At 45.5% G+C, this 21,163-nt stretch overlaps 1 protein-coding gene across 2 annotated transcripts in view; it reads left to right on the plus strand.

The window, feature by feature from the left end:
• MRAP2 (melanocortin 2 receptor accessory protein 2) overlaps positions 1-21,163 on the plus strand; it is a 100,080-nt gene that overhangs the window by 41,480 nt on the left and 37,437 nt on the right. The window contains exons 1-2 of one of the 2 annotated variants that reach the window (XM_033867533.2): positions 3,078-3,225; positions 18,383-18,515. In XM_033867533.2, the coding sequence (XP_033723424.1) occupies positions 18,389-18,515 (127 nt within the window). In that variant the 5' untranslated portion in view covers positions 3,078-3,225; positions 18,383-18,388. Of the gene's footprint in view, positions 1-3,077; positions 3,226-18,382; positions 18,516-21,163 lie in introns of those variants that run through there. The other variant, XM_033867532.2, reaches the window with a different exon arrangement.

Raw genomic sequence — 21,163 nt, forward strand, 5'->3', positions numbered from 1 at the left:
TTACATTCCCACCAATAGTATAGGAGGGTTCCCTTTTCTGGGGATGAGGCTGCTTTGAAGTAGGCCATCCTTGATTCCACTTTTCATGTGACTCTGGAATTGAAACAAAATTAGTTGTTACTTGTGAGGATTGGATGGCTGATGCCTTGTCACCAAGAGGAGCATGGACAGATTCGTTGACTTGCCCAGAGCAAAAATTACTTACTTTTGGACTCAGACTCAAAATTTCGTCTTTTCTCCACAAGGCCAAGACTGTGGCCATGTGATTACTGCCAACATCATGCACAGCTAGGTGTAACCGCTGCTGCCCTGATGAGTATTTACCTGTGACAGACACCATCCTAAACTCTTCACATAAGTGACCTCCTTCTAGTTGCAACAATCCTGGAGACAATGTTTATCCCCATTTTGCAGATGAGGAAACTGAGGCACAGAAAAGTGAGTGGCAGAGCAGAGATTCGACCCTAGGGTCTCTCTAACTCGGCCCCTGCCTCCTCACTGCCTGCTGCAATTCTTCTCCTTCACTGCTCGGATCCCACCAAACAACTTCATTCCATTCATTGATTTTTATCTTTTTTTTTCCCTCAGATGAACAAGGGTGAGCAATTATTTTGCCAGGGCACATACACTGTGAATTTCAAGCTCTCTTCAGGACTGGGCTTTTGCAGGGTTTCCCATCTGCCTAGATAGATGTGAGTTTCACATTGTTTTCACCTGACATCCTTTCCCTTCCACTGAATATTCCCTCTTTGTCATCTATTACATATAGTATATTACATGTAGTTTATAAATATATAGTCTATATTTTTATAAATATACATTTATGTTTATATATGTATGCATACATATGCATATGTATATGTGCATATATACATATGTGTGTGCATTTATATATATATACACACACACATATACATACATATATACATATCTCCTCTCCTATTCTAGGTCTAATCTGGCTTTGCCCTCAGGTAATGAGGACTTGAGGAGGGAGCATGCTACCATCTTTTCATTAACTTCTCCCTCTAAAAAGAGACCTGCTAGAAACCTGCCAGGGAAAGATGTGTTTACTTTTCTTAATTTCCAAGTGCAGAGAATGCCTGTGACGTCCCAAGATGACTGCACTTCTGGGTAAATAAAATCCAGTGGTCATAATGGATTATACAATCCAGTTAAACTATTGGAAAGCAAAAGGGCAGCATTTCATTAATCATAACATACTGAAATCACTGAAAAAAATAATCATGCAATTCTCAAAATAACCAGTGATTGAAGGTGGAGATGAGGTCAGACCCCTGTTTTATCCAGACATCACTCCTACACATGGACCAGCATTTCTGTTGTACCAAGCATTTTTGTTATCCATACTCAGATCCTTATCTTACTCTTCTAGTTTCTTCGAAGTCATATGAAATGGCATAAGTTTCCATTTCTGAGGTACTGTAATTTCATGAAAACAGCATACTTTAGAAACACAATGTAAGAACAGCATTTGATATTTATGAGGTACGCTTCTGTATGAACAAATGTGGGTAAAGCACTTGCTATGTGCTGGGCATGGAGTTTAAAAACATGGATAAAATACAATCAGCCTTTGAGAACTTCACAGCTTAGAAAAGAAAATATATGACGCTTGTAATGAGCACTGCTTCTGAGGTTTAACCTCTTTGCTATGTTAAAAATGCAGTAATTTTCAGGGAATTCAGGATGTGTTGCCCACTCGGGAAGTCTGAGTTGGGACAGCAGAAATCCAGGCCCACAGGTCAGGACGTGGCTTGCACGGAGGCCTGGGGCAGGGGCTCGTGAGGCTGGATTTTCCTCCTTCCCCATGACTCAAGGTGTGCTCCTGGGCCACTCACTGGACACTCTAAGCCTTTGCTTCTTGTGTGTAGCAGGGAGAATCCCTGATCCGCTCACCTCGTGCCATCATTGTGAGGTCATATATGAAAAAAACACACAAAAACATTTTGAAGACTGTGTCAGGTATCTGTGACCTCCACGAAGGCATTTTTTTTCTTCCTGTTTTGCTCACTCTTGCATCCCTAGCATCTAAAACAATGCCCAAATCATGATAGATGCACGATGCATATTTATTGAATGAACGCACTCCATAATAAAAGAACTTGGCTTTTTGCTTTAAACTATTCCAAATTATGGTAATTGATTCTATTCTATTGTATAAAAGGAAAAACTCATTTTATATAACTTCTAGAGTCACCGCACCTCAGGGCTGGAAGTGATCTTACGCAGCACCCAGTAAGAGTTCCACAGCAAGTGCTTTTGCCCCAGATCCCAGCAGGATTTGATCCCTCATCTTTAGATCTTTACTCAGAAGCCATCTCCACGGTGAGGTCATCTCCGATCACCTGGTTTAAAACTACCCCCCCCCCCCCCATCAACATTTTCTGTGCCCTTCCTGAGTTAGTTCTTCTCTACAGCACGTGTCGCTATCCATATGGGACATGTACTTATTGGTTCTGTTGACTGCCTGTCTCTACACTAGAATATAGGCTCCAGGAGGCTATTTTCTCAGCGCCCAGATCAGTGTCCGGCATGGAATACGGACTCGATAAATATTTACTGTAAGGGAGGAGTGAGCCACGTAGCTAATTTGAAACCACGCCCGGCCCAGTCCCATCCTTTGGGGGCCCCGTTTGGGGGATATTTGACAGGGTGGGAGCCAGTACCAGGAGGCAGGAGGAGATAAATTTGAGGTAGTAATTAAAGTAGCACATGATGGAGGGTCCCAGCATAACTGAACTTGAACTCTACTGCTGAGGATTTTTCCTAACCCTCATCCATCCTGCATCACTCCTTCTCGCTCAGCTCTTGGGCTCCTGTCACTCAAAGTTGGCCAAGGGGACGCACTGCCCAGCCGGGAGGGCGAACAATTCTCTCCGGTCCTTTTCCCTTCCTCGCGGCAGGCTCTCATCCAGACGGTGCGAGAGCGCCCCCGGGCGCAGAGGGTTCCGCAGAGCTCGCTCCTCCCGGCCCGGCGCCCTCGGGCTCGTGGGGTGGGGCCGGGGGCGGCCCCGCGCCCCGCGCCCCGCGAAGCCTCCGCCGTAGGTCGGGAGCGCGCGTCCCCGCCGCACCGCGGCGCCGGGAGCCACCCACCGGCCAGGCGGCTGGAGGCGGCGGCGGCGGCGGCGGCGCTCACGCACCTTGCAGGAGCCGGTAACCGCCGGCGGGACGGGGCGCCGCGGGCGTGCGCCTCCAGCTCCCACGGTCGGGCTCGCTGGGGTTTGGGGGTGGTTTTTAGTTTGGCGGAATTGGGGAGTGGGAGCGGGGAGGGGAGATCTGGGGCTCGAGGGTGCCCAGGGCAAGAGTGCGGGCCCGTGGAGAGCACCCAAGTTCAAAGCCTTCTTCGCAGCGGAATGATGTGCGTGTCCTGCGCTAGGGCATCGGAAAAGGCTGAAAGCGCGGCGCTCGGGGCTAGGGTGGGCTTCCTCCGCTCGCTCCCGCTTACTGACCAGTCACACCTTCTCCCGCCCGGGGGGAGAACGGCCAGCCCCGATGTGCCTGGCAAGCGAGAGAGCCCCCCGACCCGGGCGCGGGGGACCTGCTGGTCCAGGAGGAGCGCGCTGCCCGCAGCCCTCGGGTGCGGGCCCCCTGCCTTGGGCCGGGCTCTGGGAATGATGCCGGCTTGACGGTTGGTTAATTCATTTCGTTTGCGCTGGGGCGCCTGCCTGCAGGTCATTTTACTGATTAGAGGGAAATATCGGTTTCGTTTTTCTCCCTGTTTCCATCCTTTCTGCGTAATCAATTGAGGAAGACAAAGAGTCGCCTCATTAGAAACTTGTTCGGAGGCTTTGTGGTTTCCGCCGCGGTTTAGATGACATGGGCAATCCCAGATAATACTGTGGATTTCATCTGACGAAAACGAAACCTTCTGTGGTGTTCAGAAAGCAAAGGGAGCCTGGGGGGAAATGTCCCTGCTACTCCAGGGAGGAGAAGGGAACTCCCACGTGTAAGTTAATTCTCATGAAAACCCTAGCGGTAAGTGGTCGTATTTCCAGTTTACATGTGAAGAAAATTAGGTTGAGATATTAAGTTTTCCCAGTTGAATCCCCCAGTTAATAGTGGGGAGGACTGGAAACTAGGACTGTGAGCCAGTGGCCCTTAGGTACATCGCTTGGGGGCGCATCACTGAGAACGCAGGCAGGAAAGGCCCCCGGCTGTAAGGATTGGGTCCAGACTGCAGGAGAGGCTGCCGGGAGCTGGGGTGCCCAGCAATAAAGAGTTTTGTTCGAATCGGGAATATCATCCAGTGTTTATGGAAGATGAGGTGATATTAACAGGTGACAGGGGAAGGCTGAGTTGCTACCAATAGATTTCCTTCTTTTCATTGTGAGGAGAGCAGCCCAAATCCCTTTAAGAGGATCTGGAAACCCTGACACCAGGCTGGATTGTTCAAGGCCCAAATAGCAGGCATCCTAGAGCAGGGAAAGCGTTCACAGTCCCTCAGAGCAGGCTTGAGAAATGAGAGCAGAGCCAGCAGACTTCAAAAGAAGGAAACACTGAATCCCGGCAGCCCTCCAGAGCAAATTCTTAGAGAAGCTAGCTCAAGACCGCCTAGGAAAGGAGAATTTACAAATTCAATGTATGCCAAGCGGACTTCTTTCTCTTTTCTGTCAACCTACTGGGGCTGTAGATTGGTGCATGCCATGTCCACTGTGGGCTGTGACTCTAGTGAAATGCTATCAGTGCAGTGAGTTGCACCAGCATTTTTTAAAACATGAAATTCAATAGAAGGGAAGAGAACGCATCAGAGTGCATTGTATGTGCAAGGGCAGGTATTGTTTTATGAATCGTGTGTGTGTGTGTGTGTGTGTGTGTGTGTGTGTGTGCAGTGTGTGTCCTTTATCGTACTACCTCTGCATGGGCGTGCATACCTAACCCCGGCTGCCCCATTGTTTCTTCCAGGCTAACTTCATCTGCTCACAGTGGGGGGCTGTCTTTTACCTTGCAAATAATATCATCAACACCTTCTGGAAAATGTAACCTTCCTCCTTCCCATTTCTCTAGGCCCCCAGGTGTTGAGATATTTTGCCAATCGGAATTCTCAGTCCCCTCCCCCCTCCCCATCATGGATGATCTAAAGTGTGTCCTGCCTTTGCAGAGGCGTTTTACGAAATATCATACTATCCCTAAGGATAAGGTGTGGGAAGAGCGGACACACCACAAGGCGTCGTCCCTGAGTCTGCATCTCCTGGTGTCACTCATCAGGAGAGAGACATAGAGGGGCCATTTATCAGAGCTGTGGCAATTACAGATCTGGGAGGATACTCTCCGAGACCCATTTTATCTCTGGACAAGAGATAATAATACTAGAATGTTTTGGCTCACAGTAGGGTTGAAGGTCCTGTTCTGCATTTGGGTTCAAAGACTCAATGAAAAAAAGTAAAGGATGGGGTGGCCCCGTTAAGCAGTTCATGTGAGAGAAGAAACCTGAGGGTCTTAATGGCCCACCAGGCCGAAATGAACCATCGTGTGAAGTAGCTGCTCAATAGCAAACGTGGGTTGTGATAGCAGTGATAAGGACGGGCCTTTTTAAAAAATAGATATTCTCATGGAGCTTATTACGTGCCAGGCAGAGTTCTAAGTGTTTTGTAATTTTTTCTCAATCCTGTAGCACCCCCATGAAGCAGGGAATATAATTATCACCATTCCCATTGAACAGATGATGAAACTAAGGCACAGAGGGATTAAGTATTTGGTCCAAGATTACGTAGAGGATCTATGAGATGCTAAAATGATGGATGTTTTTTAAAAGTCTCGGTTTAATTATTGCTAGTGTCTGTGTTACCCAGATCTATGTAATTTTCCCCTGCCTAGAGAACATTGGTACATTTCATAACCCTTCAAGTGAAAATAATTTATAAGGCTCCAGTAATTATTCTCCCTAAAGGTGCGCTTGTTTTCCTCATGCGTGTACTTGGGAACAGCAAAAACAGCAATTAAAGGCAAAGGTGGGGCAGCTGAGGGAGCTGCTTCCTTAAGGATTGGCTCTGAATTTGCCTGGTTGAATAAGAAAAAAAAAATAATTAGGAGATGAGTGAGGGTATTGGTTATAAACATTACCTGTCTTTCTCCTAACCTTTGTGTAGATTTTTCCAGAAAATATAATTTTATCTTCTGTTAAAAAAAAAAGGAAAAAAACCAGAAATTTATGATGAAGATCTGAAAATCTGGAAACTACTAGAAACTATATCATGTAAACCTACATATATTCCTACCAGAGCTTCTTTAAAATTTCCACTAAATTACCTCAACAGGCGAGGAGAGTTATCCCGTTTTTCTGGGAGTCCAAAGCGGAGGCCAAGGCTGCCAGAAGCAAGTAGATGTTTATCCATGAGCTTCCATTTGATATTTGCAGTTTACTTTGTAATGTGTCTGCACTTTTTTAATATAAAAATGTCTTCCAAGTTTTCTCTTAAAATTGATGCTCCAGGAGGTTGAACCAGGTATGACCCAAGATTTGGGGGCTATTTGACACCCTCAGTCCTAGGCAAGCAGAGGGGAGACCTAGGAGGGATTAGATCGTTAGAAAATGATCATTAGAAGGTGTAGCTTTCCTGCTGCTCTGTCTCCAGCTCTTAAACCACTGCTTTAGTTTAAATTTCCTTTTCTGTAGAGCAGAGATTGAAATACCTGGTCCCCTTCCTTTCTTGCTTGTTTGTCAAAGGAATGATTCAGCTCAGGGCTGTAAGGAACGGTGTGTGCTGCTTGGAGATAGAGTCCATCAGCAGTAAATACAAAGTAAGCTTGTTTGCCAAATCGTCCTCAAAGTGATTTAAGAGATGGCCAATCTCGCTCTCCTTAGTCTTATTCCTGCCAGGTGTTTCAAAAATTCCACTAATTAAAATGGAAAGGGTAGTTGTTTCCCTAGTGCCATTAAAATGTTAATTCATCTGGCCGTCATGCTTTATACTAGCATCTATATAAATCAGTATGAGGGTTCAGTAAGAGGCACTAAGTGAGTCTGATTTATACCGTCTCGTTATTAAAATGACAGATTTAAGTAATCCATGTGATGGGATTTGAGAAAAGGGAGAGAGTCCTCGGAGGCTGAGATAGTTGGACAGAATTCCATGGGGGAAACGGTGACTGAGCCCTACCCTCAAAGGTAGGCAGGAGTCTGGAGAGTGGGAGATGGCAGTGCAGGCTGGCAGGTGGGACAGAGTGGGCAGAGACTCAGAGGGCCATCTCTGAGGGTCCCCCCCCCCAGGCTCCTCTGCCATAATGAGCCCTTCCTTTCTTTTCTTTTTAACTGTGTGTGTTTGCGTGTGTGCAAGCACGTGTGTGTGTGCCTGAGTGTGTGTGATGATGCTTATTTATTTATTTTGCGGTATGCGGGCCTCTCACTGCTGTGGCCTCTCCCGCCGCGGAGCACAGGCTCCAGACGCGCAGGCCCAGCGGCCATGGCTCACGGGCCCAGCCACTCCGCAGCATGTGGGATCCTCCCGGACCGGGGCACGAACCCACGTCCCCTGCATCAGCAGGCAGACTCCCAACCACTGCGCCACCAGGGAAGCCCAGCCCTTCCTTTCTTAATGACTGTTTGCACCTGCTATCTGTTTGTGTCATCAGGCTTTCCTGATGCTTCCCAACCTGTGTGTGTTTGTGTGTGTTTAAGAGGGTGAAATTCAGCAGGGGAAAGCATGGTTCTAAATTCAAGCCTGAATTCTCTGAATTCTTTGAGGGTACAGGCCTGGACTTTTTAACCGCCACTAAATCACTCAAAGTCAAGCTCACAGTGTTGAGAATATCCTTGTTGGGCTGAATTGGCTCATATACTGATTTTAACATGTTCATGTTCTTTCTCCTTGAAGGACATGGTGATGAGGCCGTGATAAATGTAGTGGCTAAAGATGGCATATAGTGGGATAGATTAATGGTGTTTGGTTTTCTTTCCAAAAATGTATTTGTTATTTGGTGAGAGTGATTGGCATAAAGTAAGTTATTTTTAATGGCTTTTCTAGGAGAGTTTGTCTAACTAACTCATCAAAGAGAACATTGGTTTTAAAAAATTACTTTCAGCAGCTGTATTAGTATGCTAGGACCACTGTAACAAAATACCTGAATCTGAGTGGCTTCAACAACAGAAATTCATTGTCTCACAGCTCTGGAGACTGGAAGTCCAAGATCAAGGTGTCAGCAGGGTTGGTTTCCTCTGAGGACCGTAAGGGAAGGATCTGTTCTGGTCCTCTCTGTTTACCTTATAGATGACCATCTTTCTGCTGCCTCTTCACCAGATTGTCCCTGTGCATGAATGCTCCTGGTGTCTCTCTGTGTGTCCTAATCGCCTCTTCTTATAAGGATACTAGTCAGGTGGCATTAGGGCTCATCCCAACAGCCTCATTTTAACTTAAGTACCTCTTTAAAGACTCTGTTTCCAAATATAGTCACATCCAAAGGTATTGGGAGCTAGGATTTCAACCTATAAATTTTGGGGGACACAACTCAGCCCATAGTAGGACCTTATCCATATTGTACTGCACACACACACACACACACACACACACACACACACACATACATACGTACACACACAGTTTTCACAAACACACACACATCATTGAGTTTGTGATGCAAGTGGAAAGCAACTTAGTCTTTTATTAAGCCCTAGAGTCATAGGTGTGGAAGGGAATTTCACTACAGCTCTTTTAGTCCTTTCTCTTTGCTGTCAGAGAGAGTGAATATTTAAGCCATTCCAGGTAACTATCACATGAGTGCAGTGGCCAGAGGCAATGTAGTGCACACCTGCCTGGAACTGTCTGCTTGCTGTGAAAATACTGATGCCAGACAGCCGACTTTCCTTTCTTGCAGAGGACTATTTTTATTGTGAGATTATAGCTCTCATACTTGGAGGGTGCTTAAAATAACTTTTTGTCTATGAATTAATAATTGTTAATGATAGTTGCTTTTTACACATTTCCTTACTTGGCAAAATATAAACGTCAGCATTCCAATTTTCCGGGTCCGTGAAATCCAGCTGGTCTCCAGGAAGCATTTCCCAGAGACTGGAGCCGGTTTTATGAGATTGAGGCACTTCCTTTTTGTCCTGGGGAAGCAACAGACTTTAAATGTAATCCATGAGAAGGCCCTGGAAGCTTCGGAAGAATAACTGGTGGTGGACTTATGCTGAAATGCAGTGGGCTAATGACAGGGACCATAGGAGGTGAAACTTACAGAAAGGAGAGACTGGGAAGCAGGACTAGTCTATTTCCAGGACTAGCCGTTGGCGGACCACGGCTGGCACAGCATAAATATTCTGCCAGCTTCTCCCTGGCATAGGGAAGCCTGATTCCTCACAGCCTGGACAGAGTATTCCTTTTACTTGGCAAGAAGGTGCCACAAGGGCTCTTGAACAGAGCAGAGCTGGATCCTTGAAGGTTGGCCGTGGAGGAAGGACCCACACGGGGAGGGTGCCTGGATGTCCCAGCACCGTCTTTTGTCCCCTGGGGTGGTCTTTTACTTTGGGGAGCTCGCAGTTACCCTCCCCCAGCCCTACTACATTGGTCAGGAAATGTTGATTTTTATTACTATTCTTTTCTTATTTAAAAAATTTTAGAACATTTTGTGAGTGGAATATACACAACATAAAATGCACCACCTTTAAGCGCACAAGTCAGTGGCGTTAGGCGCGTTCACAGCGTTGTGCAGCCATCACCACCATTCATCTCTAGAAGTTTTTCATCTTCCGAAACTGAAACTCTGTGTCCATTAAACAAAAACTCTCCATTCCCCCCTTCTCCCAGCCTCTGGCAACCACCGTTCTACTTTCTGTCTCTATGCATCTGAGTGTTCTAGATACCCCGTGTAAGTAGAACCATGCAATATCTGTTCTCGTGTGTCTGGTTTGCTTCACTTAGCATAATATTTGGAAGGCTCATCCACGTTGTAGCGTATGTCTGAATCTCCTCCTTTTCTAAGGCTGACTCATATTCCGTTGCACGTACGTACGACACTTTGTTTATCTGTTCATCCAGCCGTGTACATTTGGATTGCTTCCTCCTTCTGGCTGTTGGGAATAAGGCTGCAATGGCGAGGTGCCAATATCTCTTGGAACTCCTGCTTCTGTTCTTTGGGGTATATACCCTGAGGTGGAAATGCTGGGTCATAAGGTATTCCATATTTACATTGTGGAGGAAGCCACTATGCTATCTTTCATAGCAGCCGCACCATTTTATCTTCCTAACCACAACACACAAGCGTTCCAATTTCTCTGCATCCTTGCTAACACTTAACTGTTTTCTGGTTTGGGGTTTTTTGTTTGTTTGATGATAGCCATATTCAAATGGGTGTGAAGTGTTATTTCATGGTGAAGCACCAATTTTTAAAAAAAAATAAATTTATTTATTTTGGGCTGCATTGGGTCTTCGTTGCTGCGTGTGGGCTTTCTCTAGTTGCAGCGAGTGGGGGCTACTCTTCGTTGCGGTGCACAGGATTCTCATTGCAGTGGCTTCTCTTGTTGTGGAGCACGGGCTCTAGGCACGCGGGCTCAGTAGTTGTGGTGCACGGGCTCTAGAGCACAGGCTCAGTAGTTGTGGCGCATGGGCTTAGTTGCTCCATGGCATGTGGGATCTTCCCAGACCAGGGCTCGAACCCATGTCCTCTGCATTGGCAGGCGGACTCCCAATCACTGCGCCACCAGGGAAGCCCTGAAGCACTGCTTTTTGATAGCTGGTTCTTTGACTTGACTCAAGTAATTTTAAAAAATTAATTTATTTTTAAATTAATTTCATTGGAGTATAGTTGATTTACAATGTTGTGTTAGTTTCAGGTGCACAGCAAAGTGATTCAGTTATACATATACATATATTCATTCTTTTTCATTGTAGTGCTGCAATGAACATTGTGGTACATGACTCTTTTCCAATTATGGTTTTCTCCGGATGCATGCCCAGGAGTGGGATTGCAGGATCACACGGTGGCTCTATTTTCAGTTTTCTAAGGAACCTCCATACCGTTCTCCATAGTGGCTGCACCAATTTAGATTCCCACCAACAGTGCAGGAGGGTTCCCTTTTCTCCACACCCTCTCCAGCATTGTAGTTTTGATTTGTGCTTCTCTGATATTTAGTGATGTTGAGCATCTTTTCACATGCTTTTTGGCCATCTGTATGTCTTCTTTGGAGAAACGTCTATTTAGATCTTCTGCCGTACTTTTATGGAAGGCTCAGGAATAAAGCAGAAATAAATAGTAATAGGAACCCAAAAAAACCTAATTATGAGAGAGGGGTCAACTTGGGATTCTACTGGTGTCCTCAACATGCCTAGACTATTTTGAAGTCCAGACCAAGAAAAGCAAGGTCCAGAAAGAGACAGGAGTTCCCTAAGCGGATGACGTTTCCATGGTGGGGACACCAACCCCACCACCAGTGAGAGTGTCCTCACTTTGTGGCTGCAACAGGGCATCCGTGTTGGGATACAAGACAAACAGCGGGGCATCCTGTCTAGTGTGCAGTGGGGTATATTATGTAACATGAGTCCTTTGCCCTAATTCCACATTCTCCAGCTAACGTGGTGAACATAATCTTCAATTTTGTTTCCCAGACTGTGTAAAACTTGTGCTCTGATCTGCTTGACTGTTTTGTTGGTTATTGTAATTCCACGAATGGATGCTCTGGTTATAAATCATTCTCCTTTGCTTGGTCAGCGTGACCGCCTCAGCCCTGGAGGGCTGTGGAAACCCAGCCCCCTACATCTGCAGAGCTGAGGGCAGTGTGCCTGCCGCCTCCACCTGCATCTCAGAGCCGCGCCTTGTCACTTCTCGGGAAATCCTTCCCAGGTGGAGCCTTTACAGCCTCTTTCTTGGGGTTTTTTCCCTGTGTGGGCCTGATGTTCTTCTCTCTGTCCAGCTGAAGTCGCTGTTAGAATGGGAGAACTCTGCTCTCGGGTTTAGGGTTGAGAAAGGGTGAAAGAAGATAATGTTGTGGCTTTTCCACATCATGAGAAACCGACTCAATAAGGACTTATTGCATGTCTGATATGAGCCAGGTTTTGGGTGGGTTGCTGGAAATACAGCGGTGAGCAAGCAGGGGAGGCCCTTGCCCTGATGCAAAAGAGACCAGAGGGAAGAGAATGCCACCAGAGGATTGGTTCGTGCGCTCCTAGCATAGCCTGTACTGTGGTGTATTGCAGAGGTCTGTTACCATTTCCAGAGGCCCCTCCAAAGGGCTCAAGGACAGCCATTGTGTCCCCCACCCCTCCAGTAGGTCATGCAATAACCGTTTGCTGGGCTGACCCAGGGAGTACCACAGAGCCAGGAAGCACCAACTTTAAAAAGTACTTTTCAGCCTACTTACGGCTATGTAGGTGCCCAGAATATAACTGGAGGAGGTGGGTGTAGGACCCACCCCTTATCTTCTTATCCTCTTTGAGGCAACAGCTGGTGGAGGAAGGATGCCCGCTCGTTAATTCAGCATCTCTGCATTTCAGGCATTGGCTGAATATCTAGCTGTACAAAATATTAAGTTTCGTCTCTAGTTTTAGAAGTTGTTCTTCTATTGACATTGATTCTGATATTCAGGCAGGAAATCTTAAGGCTTGCAAACACTTTTTGTTCCATGTTTTGTTCCTAGAAATAAGTTGCTGCTGGGCAGTGGAGAAGTAGGGAGAGGCAGGGGGCAGATGCATCCAGAATTTCTCTGCCAGCTGTCAGCCACCACATTTTTGAAGTCTGCTGAGTAACTGAGTACTTTCTAGGAAATACCCGGGAAGGCATAAACCTTGATAATGTAGAGAAATTTGGGAGGTATGTCCTTTTGAGAAGGGAGGAGGAACGCTGTGTGTGTGTGTGTGTGTGTGTGTGTGTGTGTGTGTGTGTGTGTGTAACATCTCTAGCCTGAAGTGAGTGGCCAGAATCTCAGACTTCAAAGGTAAGATGCAGGCTCAAGTCAAAAGATAATAGTTAGGAAGACTAAAGTCCTGGAAGCATTGCCTCTTTAACTGAAGAAAGTAATAATCCACACCTTCAAAAGAAGTTGCTGACTTAAAATGGTTTCACAGAAAAGGAATCTGCAAACTTGAGAATTAAAGTGACGAGTGCAGGTAGAATGTGGTTTGCACGGAATCAATAGAAAAGAGCAGTGTGCTGGGAAGAAGACCATGTCAGCGTTTGTTAAGCACTGCCCTGGGAGGGGACCTTGGAGGTTCTGATTTTAGGGGTCAAACGTGATTCCTTGATGGGATGTAGTGCCTTTTAGAAATGCTTTAGGAATATCCAGCTGGCTCTGGTCTAACCATGAGCCCGACTCATAACCTTGCAGACTCTCATTTTCTCTGTTTGGTCCTCCCCACATAGATGCAGGTAAGCTGAGTGCACCGTCAGTTCTGATTGGGTGCCTGGTCAGACCTCTGCGCAATGAGGGAATTAAGCTTCTAAAGCTGTGCTTCTGAAGTTCTGACCTTGGGCTCCTCAGTGACCAGAATGTAGCCTGGCCACACTTGACCTTTGGCCTTTTGGATATCTTGGCTGGGAGAGAGAAAGGGTGATGGGTCAAGAGTGTGACTTCTCTGTTGTGATGGGGGTAGTTGTTCCTAGGAATAGAAGGAAGAAAGAGATAAGAATAAGTAATTAATGAGACCTTCATGGCCCAGGTCAGAATGGAGGTTGGCATCCTGGGTGGCATGCCCACTTTTGGAATTTGGGAATTGAACAGAAAGAAGATAGAATGACTGCAACTGGGAATTTTGATCTCAAATCCAAATGGGTCGTTAGGTCTGCCTCCATACAAGCTGATCGCCTTGGGTCTTTGGGTCTGTGGCCTGGCCAACAGCTGCTTGGAGTATCCTCCTGGCTGTGTTGTCAGTTTTGTGTGCGTGCGTGCACATGTGCTCATTTTTTAGGGTTTATAGGCATCTTTTGGTTCTCTCTTTAATGGGCTAATCCCGTGCCTGAGTTGGTGGCCACTTGGAAAACTCATGTGCTGATGTCTACCCCTTAACATGGAAATAAAGGTCCAGTCCAAGGAAACAGCTCCCCTGGCCCATGTACCCAACATGACCCACCAAGGCTATTGATGAAGAGTTTTTAGTCACTCCATATACATCTTCCCAAATTCAGGGAGGTGGAGAGAATTGCTTGACCTGTCTTTAAGAAGGCAAGAGGGTGCCCAGGAGTGGTGTGGGAATCTGGGTTGGAGGAGGAAAGACTGGATAATTGAAAGGAGAGATGAAAGTGTTGGGAAGGTGGGTGGGAGAAGAGGGCTATTTAGACTGCCGTGAGAGGTGTCTGGGACCTGCTAATAGCCCTCTCTGTTTGTATGTGAGGTCTTCCCTCCCTCTCCCACCCCCATAAGCTGGCCTAAGCTACCCTGTGCACACCTGGAAAAGGTAAACTTCCTTTTCAGGTGGGGCTGTGAGGTGCAGTCATAATTTTTCATTATTGTTGTTGGCAAGATACTCAAAAGATCAATTAGTCTCTCCGTGCAGCTCCTGGAGGCTTGTTTGGGATACGTTTCCTCTGGAAGAAGTTATTTTTAGTGATGCTAATATTATGAAGAAAGCTGACATTAAGAGAATCTCAGGAGGGGGAGTGCAGGAGCAGAGTGGGTGCAGAGGGCAGCCGCACACCGAGGTCTGCGTTTCCTGTTTGCCGTGTTCTGAAGAGAGCAGCTGTCTGATTCCAGCACCCTGTGAGGAAGCCTCAGTGCGCAACCCCCTGCCTCTCCCTCGGTGTGTGTTAAGGGCCAGACATTCCTCACTGTGATGAGAATATCACCCTCTGGAGGCTGATACCCAGACATGCTGGCAGTTTCCAAATGGTGAAACAGTGCTAGCTTCTGTGTCTGCAAAGCTCAGAAAGGCAACCCTGGACTACGACAATGGACATTATACAAAATCCTGCCTTCTGTTTGTTGTTTGTCCTTGTGCATGTGATGGCCCAAGCTGGTTGATCTGAGACTTGCATGAAAACATTACCTCATGGACCTTTTCAAGGGTGCGAGGTGAAAGCAGAAGCCAGAGGTTCTGTCCTCCAGATCTATCTCTGGAATTCAAGAACTGAGAGGAAATAGCCAGTGAAAACACAAGCCGCTCCTTTTATCTGAAGTCCTCCATGACGGTGTCTGCTTGGGTGGGAGCGGGGTGGCCGGCATCCTATTCTGCTTCCCCAGAGAACCTCTTGTCTCCAGGCATCTGTCAGGTGTCCTCTCTTAAAGGGCAGCCTTTCCACTCTCAGGACCTTTTCACCTATGGTCTCCCTCCATCCTTAAATAGTTCACTTAGAAGAACAGGAATGATGTAAGGGAGAGAAAAAGAAGGAATGAAAAGACACTCTCTCTGTGGTAGGTAAGTGGTTGATGCTTCTTGGTATCTGACTCTTATACAGATATTTTGCTTGCTAGTTCCTGGCTGGCCCTGTGCAGGTGGTGCTAGTGCTTCTTCCTGAGCCGATAGGAAGACCCTCTGGTCCCATGGGCCTGGGCGGCCACGGATGGGGAACCACTGTGCACAGATGTGGAGAAGAACATAGCCATGGGGAGTGATGCTCAGAGCATGGAAAACACTCTCTCATCTTTATTTTCTCCATTGTTTCATGTACTTTTTTCTATTTTCTATTTTTGACACCAGATGAAGCCCAGTGCCTCCCTCTGCTTATTACATTGGCTGTAATGCTGATTTCCAATAAAAATGATATGCTCAAACCAGACTTCATCTTATTTTCCTTAAAAAAAGAGACATTATTACCTTATTTTTGACTTGATGAAACATCATGAATCCCGTGATGTACGTTTCTCATTATGATTTTTAAACCATTGAAACGAATGCCCTTTGACTTATTTTTTATTATAGTCATTTTATTCATTTGTCTAGACCACACAGATCAATTAACCACATGGTGAAGTTGATAGGAGCTGGCTGACAGGGGAGTTGGTGTTGTCTAAAGAATAAACCTAGGCTTTTCTACCCCAGACTAGCACTTCTTAGCTTATGATAGTAGTGCTGGCTACTCTTGATTGACCTCAACCTGGGTCCTGGCTGTGCACATTCCATGCAACATCACATTGAATCTTTACAGCAACTCCGTGATGTAGGTACTGTTATCACCTTCATTCTCCTGATGGGAAAACAGAAGCTCAGATCATTTTTTTCCCATGGCTCTCAAGGCGGGGAGGGATTGGTAAACTTTTTCTATAAAATATCAGAAAGTAAATATTTTAGGTTTTTGCGGCTCTACTATCTCTGTCACTTCTACTCAGCTGTTATGGTGCTAGAGAAGACAAAAGATACAAAAACAAACGAGGGTAGCTGTGTTCCAATAAAGCCCTATTTATGGACTCTGATATTTGAATTTCACATGATTCTCTCAGGTCATGAAATAATATCATTGTTTTGATTTTTTTCCCCAACCGTTAAATATATTAAAATATTTTTCACTTGCAGGCTATACAAAAACAGGTAGTGGGCTGGATTTGATGATTCCGGTGTAGATGACAAGAGTATGCAGAGAAGGAGGGGTGGGTTAGGATGAAGTGGTAGGAGGAATACTCCTGCCGGAGAGAACAGTATGTGTGCCCATTCCAGGGAGCATGAAGTATTTGAGGAACTGCAAGAAATCCAAGTGCGGCTTGGTATAGGGAAGGAGGCAAGATGAGAGGAGAGAGCAGGGCTCAAGCCATGACCTTGTAAGACATTTTAAGGATTTTAGACTTTGTCCTTGGAGCAATGGGAAGCCATTTAAAAGTACTAAGCAAAAGAGTGTCAGGGTAATTTGTCTTTTTAAAGATCTTTGGCTGATGTGTGGAGAATGGATTGCAACGGATCTGTAAGAGTAGAAGCAGAAAAAGCAGGGGTCTCAAGAAGTGGGCCAGGTGGATGGTGATGGTGTCAATTAGTGACTGTAGCCAGACCACTTCCTGCCAACAACAGGAAGTCAGGATGGTCGGTTTTGCAGATGAGGAAAATGTGGCTGGGAGAGCTGAAGTGTCTTCCCTGGCAGCATAGCAAATGGAGAGAAAACAACAATGAAGACCCTCGTCTATTTCATCGTCGAGGGAAATCAACTCTTGTTCAAATACTAGAAATGCCAAAGAAGATATGGTGGTAATGATTTTATGTTATTTTTGTGCCGGTATTAGGAAGGTAACTGAATCCTTACTCAAAGGTCAGCTTTTCTTAAAATTTGTGTAGCTTTCTTTCCCAAAGGACCATTGGTACATTCTCTTCTACCTTTGGAGGAGTGATTCGCCTGGGTGGGCACTCAGAGTCACCCTCTAATTCTGATACTGGCATGCGTCTCTGGGTCATAGCACACCATCTTTTGAACAATAGAATGTGAGGGGTTGGAGTCTGTTTCTGTGGGGTCCAGGACTGGCCTGGGGAAGAACGGAAGAGGGAAAGGTGAGACTCGTGCCTTGGGCCAGAGGGGTGGTGGTGATTTTGCCTCAGTTTCTCTGGGGGTTGTGCCCTAATGGCAGTGGTGGGTGGTACTGCCCCATGGCGGGTGGGAGAAGGGGAGCTTCAGAAAGCTCTTGTGGAGTGGGATCTAGTGGTTATACTGCTCAGTGGATCTTGGTTTTGGTTGGTACTTTATTCAGATTTCCCCTTATATTACTGTTGTCACTTAGTGTTCTTTCCCCATTATTAGGGGAGGTCTCTGGAGTCCTGGTCTAGCATCTCCTCCTAGCCCACAATGTATGGTGCCTCACATATAGCAGATGCTCAGTACTGAATATTGGCTCTGTGCACTTGTTGCCTTTGGTATCCATGCTGCACAGTACAACCTCGTCTCACAAAGAAGTCAGCATTTTGAAATCTCAAATGATAACAAACAAGGCATTGGGACATCCTGAAAATAGGACAGATTTCAGGAGTTAGCAGTGACCAAGATAGGGATTCCACTGAGGATCTTCTCCAATGATGTGACTTTTGTTGTCCCCTTCTTTTTTCTCCACCCCTATTTCATAAGACATAGGTCCCATGTCTTTAGTTTTGCATGGTAGGTGCCCAGTAGACGTCTGCTGGGCTTCTTCTCTTCTGATACTGATTTTATTTATTCTCTGTAGGCTCCGCATAGGTGGTGACAGGTGATGTGGCTGAAGTCGTGAGCTCAGAGATTCTGATACACTCTCCCCCTCCTTACTTCCTTCTTTCATCAGTTATTGGAAGTTGGTTATGTGCCAGGCACTGGGTTAAGTTCTGGGGGAACAACCATGAAAGAAGACATGGCCTCTGGTTGCAAATAATGCATACCAGTCTCGTGGAGAGATAAAAGGAAGTCATGGCCACTGGGAATGCAGGCAGCCAGGGAGGGCTGTCCCTGACCTGGTGGATAGGACCTCCCAGAGGCCGTTGCCTGCTGACCTCCTGAACGGGGTCAAGGACAATGTGGATGCGTTAACAGACTCTACACTTGCCTTTCTCCATTTCTGCAGGTGGAGATGTCTGCCCAGAGGTTAGTTTCTAATGGGACGTCCCATCAATCTGCATCTAATTCTGATTACACCTGGGAATATGAGTATTATGAGATTGGACCAGTTTCCTTTGAAGGACTGAAGGCTCACAAATGTAAGTCTTGTGCAATTCCCCATTGTAACCATGATGTGTGTTCGCTTTAACCTGTGAAATCCCCAGTGTTTACTTTTCCTGAACATTCTTTTTATAGAAATCTGTCCTCTACCCCCAAATCCCTGGAAAACACCCCCTCCAAATATAGGCTTATTGCTCAAGGATGTACAATATGAGTGACGAAGAACTTGAACGATTCCATTAGTGGCGGAACATGAATCAATGTCACTTTCAAATTGAGATTTTTAAAAACTTAATGATGCCAGCTCTCCGAAACCATGTGAACATTTGGACCATCAAAAATGTGTACACAAATAGAATCTGGAACTCTAATTTGAAGAACCTTCTCTCGTAACAGTCCACAACATCCTTTCAGCCCCACTGGGTTTCTGGGGCTGTGGAAAGCAGTCTGTCTGTGTGTGTTCGTAGTGATGGACCAGAATAGCCCGCAGTCATTCCCAGCTCTGTGTTATAGGCATGCATTGTGCCTTGTGTTATTGGAGCGATTAATGATCCAGCACAGAGCAAGGAAATATAACTCTGTGAAAGGTTACCGTCCACCTCCAGTCATAACTGCCTGCTGACTGGCCAGCAGGAAGCAGCTCAGTTTACTTAAACGGAGTTGACATGATAAGCAGAAAGTGCTGCCCACTACCGGGTCCTGTCGTGGTTACCCCATAAATGGTCCAGAGATGTTTGCTTGTTTCAGAATGAATGTCCGCAGCACCATAAAAGTCGTAGGTTCTTATCTGGCTCAGCTTAATGGAACATGTTAGGAAATACAAGAGAGACTAGAATTGAAGATGCAAATGTGGCAAAGGAAATGCTTTCACTTCTTTTGTGTTTCCCGGCCTAAGCTGTCTTGGCATTCATGGTTCCTCACTCCTACTTGCAAAGTGGGCTTTCTATTTTCTTCAGCTTCATTGAGGTATACTTGACAAATAAAATTGTAATATATTTAAAGTATACAAAGTGATAATTTGATATATTTTATATATTGTGAAAAGATTCCCCCCGTCGAGTTAATTAACACATCCATCACCTCAGGTATGTATTTGTTTGATTGTTTATTCATTGGTGAGAACATTTAAGTTCTATTCCCTTGCAAATTTCAATTGTACGAAACAGTGTTATCAACTATACTTTCCATGTTATACATTAGATCCTTAGATCTTATTCAGCTTATAGCTGAAAGTTTATACTCTTTTACCAACCTCTCCTGTTTCCCCAATCCCCCAGCCCCTGGCAACCACTTTTCTGCTCTATTTCTATGAGTTCGACTTCTTTTCTTTTTTTTAGAGTCTACATGTAAGTGATATCATGCACTATTTGTCTTTCTCTGTCTAGCTTATTTCACTTCATATAATGCCCTCCAGTTTCACAAATCTTGTCATAAATGACAGTATTTCCTTCTTCTTAAAGGCCAAATAATACTCAAATATCTATTTATCTATCTATCTATCTATAACATTTAATTAATCCATTCATCCATGAATAGACAGTTAGGTTGTTTCCATACCTTGGCTATTGTGAATAATGTTACAATGAACATGGGAGTATAGATAACCTCTTCAAGATAACGCTTTCATTTCCGTTGGATATATATCCAGAAATGGGAAAGCTGGATGATATGGTAGTTCTACTTTTAATTTCTTGAGGAAATTTCATGCTGTTTTTCATAGTGGCTGCACCAGTTACATTCCTACCCACAATGCATCCTCACCAACAGTTGTTATCTCTTGTCTTTTTGGTAACAGACGTTCTAACAGTGGTGAGATGATATCTCCTTGAGGTTTTGAATTGCATTTTTCTAAAGATTAGCAGTGTTGACCACATTTTCATGTACCTGTGGACCGTTTGCATATCTTCTTTGGAAAAATGTCTATTCAGGCCCTTTGCCCATTTTTAAATTGCATTGTTTTTTTGCTATTGAGTTGTATGAGTTCCTTGTATATTTTGGATATTAACCCCTTACCAGATATGTGATTTGCAAATGTTCTCATATTCCATAATTTGCCTTTTCATTTTGTCGATGGTTTCCTTTGCTGTGCAGAGGCTTTTTTTTTTTTTTTGCGCGGTACGCGGGCCTCTCACTGTTGTGGCCTCTCCCGCTGTGGAGCACAGGCTCCGGATGCGCAGGCTCAGCGGCCATGGCTCATGGGCCCAGCTGCTCCATGGCATATGGGATCTTCCCGGACCGGGGCACGAACCCATGTCCCCTGCATCGGCAGGCGGACTCTCAACCACTGCGCCACCAGGGAAGCCCTGTGCAGAGGCTTTTTAGTTTGATGTACTCCCACTTGTTTATTTTTGCCTTTGTTCCCTTTGCTTTTGGTGTTAAATCCACAAACTCATCACCAAGAGTGATGTCAAGGAGCTTACCCCTATGTTTATGACCGTTATTTTGAATTCTCACTAAGGTCTGTTTCTGGAGATTTATCTTATTCTTTTGTTTGGAATACATTCCTCTATTTCTTCAGTGTCCTTGACTCTCTGTTTTGGTTTCTGTGCATTAGATAAGAGCCACCACTCCCAGTCTAGCAGAGTGGTCTTATATAGGAAATGAACCTTGTCATTCAGCCAGGCCTGAGATCTTAGTTTTCTCTCAAACCTGTATGATTGTTCAAGCAAACTTCTTTGTATTAGTA

This window comes from Tursiops truncatus, chromosome 12 (genome assembly GCF_011762595.2).
Source record: "Tursiops truncatus isolate mTurTru1 chromosome 12, mTurTru1.mat.Y, whole genome shotgun sequence".
Lineage (NCBI taxonomy): Eukaryota > Metazoa > Chordata > Mammalia > Artiodactyla > Delphinidae > Tursiops > Tursiops truncatus.